The following is a 12,765-nucleotide window of genomic DNA, read 5'->3' as shown; positions in this document are numbered from 1 at the left end:
GTGATATTTCACGAGAATGAGTTCACGTATGCAACTAATGTGGGGTTGGTCGATGACTCTACTCATAATGTGAGGGATGTTGGTGGACCGTATATTAATGTGGCCGACAAGGATTTTCTGGACGACTTGGAATCTGTTTTGGAAGTTGGGGGTAATGCAGCGACGACAACACCATGTGTGCACACCTTGCTGCCAACTAGCCAGGACGTGCCCAGCACTGCTACTGCAGGCCAGGCAGTGCCCAGCGCAGCGACAGCAGGCCAGGCAGAGCCCAGCGGTGCTACTGCAGGCCAGGCAGTGCCCAGCGCAGCAACAACAAGCCACGCAGAGCCCAACTCACTACACTTGGGCCTCGATACTTTGCCTGCTGCAGACAGCAATTCCCACAGCGAGGCAGTGGCTCCCAGCAGTGCCCACAGCGAGGCAGTGGTGGCCATCAATGGCCACAGTGAGGCTGCGGTCTCGGACAGCAGTCACGACTCGTCTTACAATGGGTTTAACCCTCTACATTTGGGGCGTGGTCGACAGGAAAGACATCCACCGGGTTGGTTTAAAGACTATGTTGCACATACTGTTCCGGAAGTGAGTCCATCTCTCAGTTCATTGTCTGCTCCTAGCTCCTCGGGTACTCCCTATCATATAAAACACTTTGTGAATTGTGATAAATTTTCTATTCGACACCGTATATTTCTAGCAGCAATTCTTGCAGGCCTTGAGCCACGTACTTTTAATGAGGCAACGAAGGATCCCGGTTGGCGAGAGGCAATGCAAAAAGAAATAGGTGCATTGGAAGACAATGAGACATGTGTCATGGCGGAGTTGCCTCCCGAGAAGAAGGCGTTAGGCTGTAAATGGATCTACAAAATAAGGTTCAAATCAAACAGTCAAATTGAGCGACTGAAAGCTAGGCTCGTTATTTTTTGCAACCATCAGGTGGAGGGGATTGATTACTACGAGACATTTGCTCCAGTCGCAAAGATGGTCACGGTTCGGGCCTTCTTAGCCATTGCGGCGGCGAAAAATTGGGAACTACATCAAATGGATGTCCATAATGCGTTCCTTCACGGGGATTTAGATGAAGAAATATATATGAATCCTCCTCCCGTATTTCATACTGATCAACCGGGCATGGTTTGTCGTCTCAAGAAGTCGTTATATGGGCTCAGACAAGCGCTAAGGTGTTGGTTTGCAAAGTTGGCCCACTACTACAAAATAGGGCTATAGCAACGGCCTAAATGTGTTGGCAAAGATCCATTAAATGTTGCCATAGACCTATAGGAACAGTTTATATGGCGTTGCCAATAGGTGGCGCTGCTATAACTCTATGGCAACAGTTATGATTCCTTAGGCAACAACTTTATAAAACTGTTGCCATAGTAGTCATTAGTAACGCTTTTCTTAGGAAACGATTTTTAACCTTTGGCAACAGTTTTATTATATCTAAGGCGAAAATTTTGAAGTTTTAGTAACAATTATTTAGGATTTCAAGCAACAGTTTTAGTGTTTAGGCTAACAATTTTATTATCTAAAGCAACGCTATCAGCAGTCTATAACAACGTTTGTTGCTCTAATGTTGCAACACTTTTATAGTCTGTAGTAACATCTTGATACCGCTATTGCAACACTTTTACATGAGTCTATAGTGACGTTTCTTGATACAGTTATGGCGACACTTTTCATGAGTCTATATCAACGTTTTTTGCTACATTATTGCAACATTTTTATGTGGAGTCTATAGCAACATTTCTTGATACAACTATTATGGCACTTTAATGTGAGCTTATAGCAATTAAGAGTTTCATACGCGTTTATTTAGTAGCTCGTTAAAATGAAAATATTACACCAAAACATCCAACTATTACAAACAAAAAAAATTATTTCAAATTAAGTATTACTTATTATTAAAATAAAATATCCATAACAATCATTATAATAACAAAAATCTAGTATTTAATTTATTTGTCCAAAATCAGTCCAAAAGAACTTCAATCTATGCCCTTCCTGCCATCCTTTTATCTACCATTCTCCTATCTACCATCCTGTAAACAAAAACAATAATAGTCAATATAATAGGAAAATTAATGTGTGAAATTAAAGTTAAATAATTTGATCAATTATGCAAAACAACAGCTGAAAATCATACAACACAGCTGCAAGGGAAGAAACACAAACGAGAAACATAACTGCACATGAAGGGCAGAAACCTAACCACCACGACCAACCACCCCACCCCCCCTCGCGCCTGAAAAAACCAAATTAATTCAAGGGAGCAAAAAATTTGTCGCAGTCCTGCAAAACAGTAGCTTAAAACCACATCAAAGTTGCACATGAAGAGACCAAAACGAGCAGCACGACTTCTCGCATGATTTTACCAGACTGACAACGAGAACAAACCATTCCGGCAGATCAGAGCCTTACAGAATTTAACAACAACCTGCACATTAAAATCTAAAAAGCTACTAGCAGATCGGAATCTTTTATCTGGAGCTGAATATCCACACTTGCGAAACTGAACAACTACTAGCCACCCTTGCCGAACTGAACAACTACTAGTAGGTCAGAATCTTCTAACTAGAAACACAATGCAGACTCAAAACTAGAACAAACAACTCCAACAGAACCAGCAAAATTGTTGCAGGCTCACAACCAGAACAAACAACTCCAAAATGAATTAGGTTATTTTCTTGACTAGGAAAAATTGACATGTTGACAACAACAATGTAACACTAAAGTCATTTATACTGCTTCACGTGACGCATTATCCAAAAAATCAAACAAACCAACAATTTGTATCAGAAAACAATATAAAGAGAAGCTACTTTCGTATGTTTGGGGGACAACCAGGTGGAATAAGCGTGGGAAGTTAAACTTTGGAATGCAGTTTCACTAAACTGGTGTGTCCATACATACAATTGTGAACCACTAAAGATACGAAAGAACGAATAAGGAATATGTGAACCACTAAAGTTTTTCCGTAGCTAGTCTTGCTGCAAGATGTAACTCCATCACAAGTAACCTCTCAATTCCTCATAAGCAACCACCATATAAAATTTTAAGTAAACCAAAGAGGCGCAACAGACAAGTGTCATATATTATGCCAAACCTGAATGACTCCAACTAACCGGTTATCAACACCTCTGGAGTAATTCCACAACATTTCACCGGTCTTTGTTCTGAGGTCCCTCTGTAAAGCCTCCTGCAGTTTCAATACATAAAACCTTGTTGAGAAATTTTGTAAGAGAAAACTCCTTGGTAAGACTTCATAATCTTACATCCAGGAGGAACAAAGAGGCAGATAAAAAGAACTAATCAACCAATATTCCAATCAGACAACATCATACACAAAGTTTGCAATGATGGTTCTCACTAAATATTAGACCTTGGGAAACATTCGCAGATGGCCGCAAGTCTGAACTCCTTTCTTTTTCAACTTTTGCTCCAACACATGTCCAATACTTGGAAGTGTCTTTATATAGAGTTGTAACATATATTCATCGACCTGTAAGAGTGATAATTTCAGAGACAGAAAATCAATTTTAAGGGAGCAATGGCTCCAAGAGACACACAGAGAAAAGAACTTAATAAGATTTGTGTGCAAGACAGCAAAGAGAAAACCACGCGAGCTCTCAACCCGTTAAGATACAATCAAATAAAGCCCAAGATTTTCTAAATCATCCGTCTAGAGACAGAAAGTTTATTGAAATAGTAATTGCTCTGGTAGAAGAAAGAAAAAAGACAGCAAAGGAAAACCCGAGCCAATTTAGAAATCCCTAAACCATAGATTACGTAAAGCCAAAGCTGAATGAATCTCGCCTGGGCTGCAGCTCAGTTCTTTGGATTAGATTACTACCTCTAAAATTATTCCTCAAATTAGCTAGAATAAGGTAATTACAACTTTGTGCAAGCAGAAATGTAAATCTTTCATGCATCATAATCAAGCAATCTTGACTAAGCAAGATCGAGTTGAGCTTTGCACAAGCTCATTAACAGCCCCAGTCATGCAGTCATGCAAATTTATTGAGTTTCTTTTACAAAAAAACTTTTACATGAAACGCTTAGGAATACCTTCTCCGGAGAAATGTAGCATTGACCATCTGGTTTAGCAGTTCTGGTTGCAAGACGAGCCATAAGCATATTTGCAGCAATCCCTGCACTAGCTGTGCAACCTGTAGTTTTAAAGATCAGTCCAAAAGAACTTTAATCTATGCCCTTCCTGTCTATATTCAAATGAAGCTGTAGCAACTACATTTAAAACCCAAACACCATTTTTACAACCTAAGTTCAAGTTGTGTTTCCAACCTTCTAGGAAGGACCAGAAACTAACAACCAGAAAACAAAACATCACAGGGACCTGTACAAACAACTACAAAAAACTAATTACATAAAGTTTATAATGGGCAAGTATTCAACTTGTGTTTTAGAGGAAGAAAAAGGAATTGCAGAACAAAATAGGAGAGAAAACATTATAAGAATTCAAAAGATGCATACATTCGGGATAACTTCATTGATTTCAAGCACCATCAACTATCAAAACTGATAATAATCAATATCAATCAGTTTAATATAATCGTTCACACAATTCTACCAAAATTCACCCAAAACAACCCATTGATCGATCCCCAAAATTGATTGATATTGTGAAATCAACAAAGAGTTCTGTAATTAAATCGTACACGCGTCAAAGAAACCTGAGAAAAAAATCATACGAATTTCCCTAACTAAGAAACCATAATTAGCCATAAAACCACACAAAAAATAATCCAATTTTAATCGATAATAATTTAAACAGCCTATGTTCTTAATTTTATGAGGAAATTCAAAGAGAAATATACAAATAACCTTGTTCTTCTCGCCAATTCAGAAACACGATTCACCAAATTCTCTCATCTCCAATTGAAAGACCCATTCACCAATTTCTCTTATCTCCAATTCAAAGACCCAATCAACAATTCCGAAACGCAAATCTCGAAAGATCGAATGATGATGAAAAGGATGAAGGAGAACGCCAAAGAGGAAGAAACCGCACGAAGAGAGGTAGAACTGTAAGAAAGTGTTTAAGGAATTAAGGGTTTCGGGGGAGAAAAACAGGAAACCAAAAGAAATGTGGTCTATTGAAAATCTTAGTAAATTAATTAATTAATTAATTTTAATTTTAACATACTTCGTATTTCACCAAAACCGTTGCCATAACTTATGAACAAAATACAAAATGTAAAAACTGTTGCAATAGAATAATTAAAATATACAACTGTCGCCATAATTTTTCTATGGCAACACTTTTTCAAACTCAAAGTCTACTCAAATGTATAATTATTTAACTGTTGCAATAGCTATGATATAGCAACGCAAGTAAAACCGTTGCATAAAATAGCGTTGTATAAGCCTTTTTTCTAGTAGTGGCCGCTTCGTTGAAAAAGTACGGCTTCACTCAGTCCTATTCCGACTACTCCTTGTTTACGTTGACTCAGGGACACGTACAACTAAGTGTTCTAATCTACGTGGATGATCTTATTATTTTCGGCAACGACTCTTCTGCTATTGCTGATTTTAAAAAGTATTTGGGTGAGTGCTTTCATATGAAGGATCTTGGTGTTCTAAAATATTTTTCTTGGTATTGAGGTTGCTCGGAGCCCCGAGGGAATTTTTCTTTGTCAGCGAAAATACGCCCTTGATATTATTGCAGAGGCCGGCTTACTTGGTGCACGGCCGGCGGATTTCCCCATCGAACAGAATCACACACTAGCGTTGGCTAGTGGGGCTGCCATTGATTATCCCGAGATGTATCGTCGCCTCGTTGGTCACCTAATTTACTTGTCTTTTACGAGACCAGACTTGGCCTATGCCGTACACAATTGTCCCAATTCATGCAACATCCTCGGTAGGAGCACTGGGATGCTGCCATTCGCATTGTTCGGTACCTTAAGGGTTGTCCGGGTCAAGAAATACTTCTTTGGGCGGATTGTGATCTAAAACTAGCAGGTTGGTGTGACTCTGGTTGAGCCAGCTGTCCGTTGACACGACGATCAATTACTGGATGGTTGATCTTTTTGGGTGGCTCACCTGTTTCTTGGAAAAAGAAGAAGCAACACACGGTGTCTAGATCTTCGGCGGAGGCTGAATACCGTTCAATGGCGGCGGTCACCGCCGAGCTCAAATTGCTTAAGGCGCTTCTAGGTTGTTTGGGGGTGGCTCATCCTCGTGCTATGAGCTTATTTTGTGATAGTCAGTCGGCATTGCATGCACATAGCGCAGAATCCAGTGTTTTATGAGCGTACTAAACATATTGAGGTTGATTGCCATTATGTACGGGACGCGATCCAGGATGGTACTATTAGTACCTCTCCTGTGCGGACGGACGAACAACTTGTAGACATCTTCACTAAGGCATTGGGCAAACGACAGTTTTACTACTTGCTCGACAAGTTGGGCATTTATGATGTGCATGCTCCTACTTGAGGGGGGGTGTTAAATATATTAGCTATTAGTGTGTTCATATCAGTTGAGCTATTCGGCCCATATAGCAGCCTTGGGCCTAGGTTGTGTAGTTTGTATAAAATAGCTTGTATATAAACACTACTGAACAAGAAATACAAAAAGTAAGAGGAATTGATTCTTAACAATTCTTCAATTCTACTCCGTATATGGTTCACAAATTGTCAAAATAAGTACAACCGTAATTTGTCAAGCCAAGATACCATCATATATTGTACAATACAATTACTACATCTGATATGCTAACACACCAGCAATGTTGCATTTGTAAGCAAATAAACATAATTGATTCATAAACCTATACTATTTATAGAGACATGCTTAGAAAATCACTCCTATATAATAGTTGCGGATATTTAGGAGCGCTACATGTAACCTTAAAACAAATAAATAATAATGCCGGCCTTTTACTCATTTTACCTCCTCAAAAATAACAGACATCCAGATTGCCTAAACATCTGGATCAAAATTCGAATGACCTCTCCTTTTTATCATCTTTGTTAATGGTTAAGTTTAATACCATAGGAAAACAATAATCGCATTGAGCCTAATTAATTTGCCTTCCCGTAGATGTATTCTGGGCAACAGCCATCACCACCACCAAACTACTTAATGCTGGAAAACCAATATCGTACACGACCACCACCTTCCTATTACACACCACAACCTTATCCCTATGGACATGCTATCCCTCAATATCAGTCCCGGCGTTCAGGGTGCCATTGCTGTGTTAGGTTCATTTGCTGCATCGCTTGTCTTCTCTTCCTGTTCATTTGTATCTTGATAGTCGGCGTTGTTTTGACCTACACATTTTACAGGCCAATGATCCCTATATACAAAATAGAAGACTTAACTGTTACAAACTTCAACATGCAGCCTGACCTGAGTATTGTTACAGATTTTCATATAACCATTAAAGCAGAAAATCCCAACACCAAAATTGGTTTCAATTACGGGAAAAATAGTACAATAGTTGTCTCTTTTGAGGGCTCCATCTTATGCAGCGGTAAGCTTCCTTCTTTCTACCAACCACACGAGAACGTCACAATTATCAATATCCTATTGACAGGGACAACCATGTTTGGGTCTCACCTTCATAACACCCTTACTGGTGATGTACATCAGGGTCGAATTCCATTGATTGTTGAGGTCAAAGTCCCTGTAACTCTTGTTTTGGATAATATTCCAATGCGACAATTTAATATTTATGTAATTTGTCATATGACTGTTGATGATTTAAAGCCACACAAGAAACCCAAAATTTTATCTACCACTTATTCATTTGATTTCGGATTATGATCATTTTCCCCATACTGTAAGCCGATAGTCTAGGTTGGATACTACTCCATGTGTATATATAGATATGCGGATAATATTTTTCTTTTGTTTCGGAGAATTTTAGGTTTATACTTTATAGTAAACATCTTGTCCAAATCAGAGATATATTGATAAACTTATTTTTATAACAAATCATTGGATAAATGTACACATTTTTGTGTACAAACTTTTCAAGGATTTTATGCCCATTGCCCAAAACCGTAATACTCAACGATTTGATTAGAGAAAAAAAAGTATACAACATATTGTTCATGGTATGGGATTATGATTACTTTTTACTAATCAATCTTTTTTCAATATACTGTCATATTTTGAAATTTCATTCCTGGACAGATCGGGGAATTATCCAGTTGAAGTGGTCTTGGACTCGGGCACGGTCGGGCGATTTTACAGATGAGTTTTCTGTGATGTTCTCGTCCGATCAGGCGGCCTCCCCCGTCGGCCCTCGGGAAAGAAAGGCTTCTATGGCTCGTTTTTCCTTTCCTCAAAATGTACTTCTAGACTTTAAATCTGCACAAAACACAACTCAAAACGTAGTGAAAAGAACTCATTTCATCTTGCTAGTGAATAAAAACAAAGTAACAACAAAATGATCTACAATGTAAAGCGATAAATAAAAGGATTTGCATATAGTACAAAGTAAACACGTGTCCTACATAGGTTATTTCATAGCCCGTTTATCAAATATTTTCACAACGCCTAAAATTTTCAAAAATCCCGCTGGGCACGGGCGAGGGTCGTGCGCGGGGAGATGGGCAGCAGCAGTGCCCACGACTAGAGCGGGGCACGCGAGGCAAGCAGCTCGCTATGTAGCACGCACCGAAGAAGAAATAGAAAGAAGAAAGAAAGAGAGAAACATTGAGGAAACTTAGGAGAGAAGAAATAAAATTGCAGAGAGAGAAGGACCTCTTCAAATGTGATGAAAAATGAGGGATTTCCAAGGGTATTTATAGTGTGAGAAATCTTAAGAATTGAGGTTGAGGAAGCTTCCTAGAAACTTCAATTAACTAAGGTTGAGTTTCCTTAATCCTAATGAGGTGTCCTTCTGGATAAGATCAAGAAAGCTTCTTGGAAATTCCTACAGTTTGAGTTGGGCTTTTGGATTGGGCTTTGAGTTATGCTTCTTGAATTCTAATTTCAAAATCCAAATAACTTCTCAACTTGATAACTTAGTATGCTTTATAATTAATTAAAATAATAAATACTTTTAATTAGTTAAATACATTTAAATAGCTTTTTCAAATGCGATTTAAATTCACAAAATCCTAAAATGGTTAATAAATAAAATAAAATATATTTATAATTACTTCATAAATACAAGGTATTATAGTAGCCGTCAAGATGTTGTTTATATAGTTAATGGACTTGGAGTTGAGACTAACGTTGACTTGCAAAATCTCTTGTTGGCTGGAGACAGAGGCAGATGCATAGTGTAAAATGAGTAGACAAATGTCTACCCTATTTTTTAATTGAAAAATCATTTTAATAGGCTGAGTTTAAAAAAAAAAAAAGAAAAACAAAAATTTGTTCAATGTAGGAGTCAAATCCATGACCAAAGGGGCAATAGCATAACAAGATTCCCTTGCTAACCATTCTAGCATCTTGTCTTTATGTTTCAATGTAGTAAATTAAATATATAAACCTTATTTTTAGTTTGACAAGTATTTAAAATTTCTGTTTTTTTTTCTTTTTTTGGGGATGACACGCCATATTCTCATCTGATTTTTAATTTCTACTTCGTATATTTTTAAAGCTTTGTTGTTATTTGCTTATATAACACGGAGTACTCTGTATACATTCATCTTGTATAATTTTTAAATCTTACAATTTATAAAATATGAGTGAACGGTGAAATTGGTAAATTTTATGTTAACAATGTAATTAGTACTCCGTAAATTATAATTTTCATTGTATCTTTTTTTTTTAAAAAAAATTATAGTTTTGATTTCTTTTAAAAGTGTCTACCCTGTAATAGCCCAAATTTACGAAGTCCGTAATTAAGTATAAACTATTGTTATTTTTAATTTAATTATGCTCTTAATTTTCCTTAAAATTTGTTTTGAGAATATGCCTATTGTTAAGATACAATTTTTCAATTTTGATTAATTAGTGTGAAAATTCTGATTTATGAGCCTTGATATCAAATATCTAAATTGCCCTTGTGATTCTAAGAGGAGTTAGGCTACCTTTCATTCCTTTGATTCGTGTCATCTTCAAGAAGAGCCAAGATATTATTTATTTGCCTTGCTGTCATAATTCATGCATCATGATCATCATTATCATCTTTCAATACCTCTCTACATTTCAATCAAAAACAACTAAGTTGATTAAATAGAAGAAAAAACCCCCCACCTCTGTTCCACAAATTCGTACACCTTAAGTTCACATTTTGGCCATAATTCCTTCTTAAAAGTTGTAGCCCTTGAAAAGATAATCAGATTAGCCTCCGAAACTAACTATTGCTGCTGTTGTTGTAATGTCAGCACCAGCTCCTATTTCTATTATTTCAAAAACCTTATGATCATTTTGAGCTTTCGTTCTCTGAAAAAGAAGTGTAGATCTCTTCAACCTGATGAATTTAGGCTCAAATATTACTCAATTTGGAATTGTATGCTAGGAATTATGCTTCGAAGAAATTTGTTGTTGTTGTTGCCTTATTCCTTTTGCCTTTTCGGGTTTGGGTTAAGCTTAAACAAGTTGGGTTGATTTATGAATGTGAGTTTTTGAAATATTATTTGAAGAATGATCCTGGAGTTATGTATATATGAAGATCTTGTATTATGAAAGTTGGTGTATGATTGTTGGATTTCAGTTAAGGAGTATGAAAAAAAGACTATCAATTGAGGTAACTTTATGTTTAACAAAATTACTTGTGCCCTTGTGTCTGTTTTAATCTGTTTGATATATGATCATATATCCAAGGCCATGAATATCATGAATTGTATTTATGTTGGATGATTTTTTAATTTGATTGATATTGTGAAATTGTTTGTGGAATTGTTCGGAAATAATTTGTGTGTTGAAATAGATTTTGAAATTATATTGTAAACTAAAAATATGATTCTTATTTGTTTTTTTGGCATTGGATTATGAACGGATATGGAAAAGTGAGCAAGATTACAGGCGGAGGAAAGATACAGAAATTAAAGCTAAGACCGGAAGGGTCGATTTTGTGTGATATTTTGTGTTCTATGATAAGTTACGTTTGTGTCCAAAGCCTGTCCTTGCCACTGATTTGTGAAGGGAATGATCAATGCTAGCTATACGTTTTCAAATACAACAAAAGTCTATTTCCGAACAATTGCCAAGTTGTGTTTCGAAAACTCTTTTGATCAAATGGTTTCGGAAATAAAACGTTTTTACGGGCTGAAGTAAAGGTTACGAGTTTTCAACTCATTTTAAAATTTTTGTTTTTCTATGTCTTCGCTTTGTAAGCAGGTTGTGTTGAAGTTCAAATGGGATTCAAATGGAGCTTGATTTGTATTTAAAGGATTCAAATTATATGTTATATATTAAGGTTGTATTCATTTAGTATATGAATTGTTGTAAGTTTAATTGTGAGGTGAAAGGTTTAATATTTATTCAAGGATTATTTATTTGAGTTATTTAAGGTTATTTTGTGGGCCCATTACCCACAGGTCCAGGATCGAGCTTAATTAAGATTAAGGTTATTATTTTTCCGCTGCATGTTAAAGGTTAATTGTGATCATTAAAGGTTAAGTGTTCTTTATTAACAGCTCGAAAGAGCGGGCTGTTGATGAGTGACATTTATGTCGCTCTTAGCTTAGGATTTTATGTTAGTTTTTATGCTTTTTTATATTTTTTTTATAGATTTTTGGGTGAATTTTATAAGTTTCGTTCCATCTTGTGCTTTATAGGTGATTATGATGAAAAGTGATGGAAAACAAGTAGAATCAAGCCAAAACAGGGCTTGTGCGATCGAGTGATGATTTGTGCGCCCGAACAGAGGAGTGCAAATAGGCATCAAGGAATATCCAGTTCTGTGCGATCGAACGTGCTCTGTTGTTCGGTCGCACAGAATGGATTTTTTGAGGCAGAATGTCTCAAATTTGGAAAGCGACCGCACTGTCTTTATGTTCGACAGCACAGGCATTGTGCGATCGAACGTGCTCTGTTGTTCGGTCGCACAGAATTGATTTTTGGAGGCAGAATGTCTCAAGTTTGGGATGCGACCACACAAGGTTTTCTACTCGACCGCACAAGAGTTGTGCGCCCACACAAGCCCTTCTGTTCGAGCGAATCATACTGCAGAGGAGATATGAGCCAAAGAAACCCCATTCCACCGAACAGGGTTCCTCGTTCGGTCGCACATGACGAAGGAAGTGTTCTTCGCTGCCTTCGCTCGCATAGGTCTCAGTGTTTGCTCGAATGGATCTTTTACGTTCGGTCGCACAGAGGGTCCGTGCGACCGAATGGCTGCGCGGGCTGCTCTTATTCGAATTTCGGTTTCTATTTGGGGAAACTTATAAATAGATTTTTCGTTTATTTTGTTAAGTGTAGAATTTTAGTTGACATTATTAGATTCTAAAAGTTAGTTTTTCAGCATTTCTAGAGAGAGAAACTCTCCTCCATTGAAGCATCAAAGTTGTAATTCTCTAAACTCTTCTTCTAATTTTGTGCAATTCAATTCAATTTCTTAGTTCTTGCTTTTGTTATGATTGTTGATAGTTCTTTAATTCCTTCAATTCTTGAATTCTTCTTGATTTTACTTTAGTTACTTTGAACCTTAATTCTCTTATTGATTGTTCAATTGATTGTTCTAGCCTTTTATTCTCTCTTTCTAATCTTTCAATTCCATGCTTGCTAGTCTAGAATTAATGGATTTCTTGATTTCTAGTATGATTAGTGAGTAGAATTAGGTTAGGGAAAGGAGGGAATCTAGGGGCCTAATTAGGGGAACTTGATGATTTGATT

General features: G+C 37.0%; 2 protein-coding genes across 3 annotated transcripts; one reads left to right on the top strand and one right to left on the bottom strand.

Moving 5' to 3' along the window:
• Positions 1–1,775: 1,775 nt before the first annotated feature.
• LOC110777528 (DNA repair protein REV1-like) lies at positions 1,776–5,101 on the bottom strand. Of its 2 annotated transcripts, none has more exons than XM_021982141.2 (5): positions 4,840–5,101; positions 4,066–4,166; positions 3,380–3,499; positions 3,104–3,196; positions 1,776–2,039 (listed from the first exon to the last, which is right to left on the bottom strand). In XM_021982141.2, the coding sequence occupies exons 2-5, from the start codon at positions 4,132–4,134 to the stop codon at positions 2,028–2,030; spliced, it is 294 nt and encodes a 97-aa protein (XP_021837833.1). In that variant the 5' UTR covers positions 4,135–4,166; positions 4,840–5,101; the 3' UTR covers positions 1,776–2,027. The 2 variants fall into 2 exon arrangements, with proteins under 2 accessions (XP_021837833.1, XP_021837827.1); XM_021982135.2 differs by having other exon boundaries at positions 1,777–2,039; positions 3,123–3,196.
• Positions 5,102–6,617: 1,516 nt separating this feature from the next.
• LOC110777516 (NDR1/HIN1-like protein 6) lies at positions 6,618–8,706 on the top strand. Its single transcript, XM_021982127.2, has one exon. The coding sequence runs from the start codon at positions 7,063–7,065 to the stop codon at positions 7,789–7,791; it is 729 nt and encodes a 242-aa protein (XP_021837819.2). The 5' UTR covers positions 6,618–7,062; the 3' UTR covers positions 7,792–8,706.
• The last annotated feature ends 4,059 nt before the right edge of the window (positions 8,707–12,765 follow it).

The sequence above is a fragment of the Spinacia oleracea genome, chromosome 4 (assembly GCF_020520425.1).
Source record: "Spinacia oleracea cultivar Varoflay chromosome 4, BTI_SOV_V1, whole genome shotgun sequence".
Lineage (NCBI taxonomy): Eukaryota > Viridiplantae > Streptophyta > Magnoliopsida > Caryophyllales > Amaranthaceae > Spinacia > Spinacia oleracea.
The sequence above is the reverse complement of the archived record's forward strand: the minus strand, read 5'-3'. Positions and strand labels throughout refer to the sequence as shown.

What these genes read in the sequence shown, in the direction of transcription:
- LOC110777528 (XM_021982135.2), bottom strand. Translation starts at nt 4,134, where the DNA reads ATGCTTATGGCTCGTCTTGCAACCAGAACTGCTAAACCAGATGGTCAA. An exon ending in GCTACATTTCTCCGGAGAAG is followed by an intron (nt 3,500 to 4,065) that starts GTATTCCTAAGC and finishes TCACTCTTACAG; the next exon opens with GTCGATGAATATATGTTACA. An exon ending in TCCAGAGGTGTTGATAACCG is followed by an intron (nt 2,040 to 3,122) that starts GTTAGTTGGAGT and finishes TTTTGTTTACAG; the next exon opens with GATGGTAGATAGGAGAATGG.
- LOC110777516 (XM_021982127.2), top strand. Translation starts at nt 7,063, where the DNA reads ATGTATTCTGGGCAACAGCCATCACCACCACCAAACTACTTAATGCTG.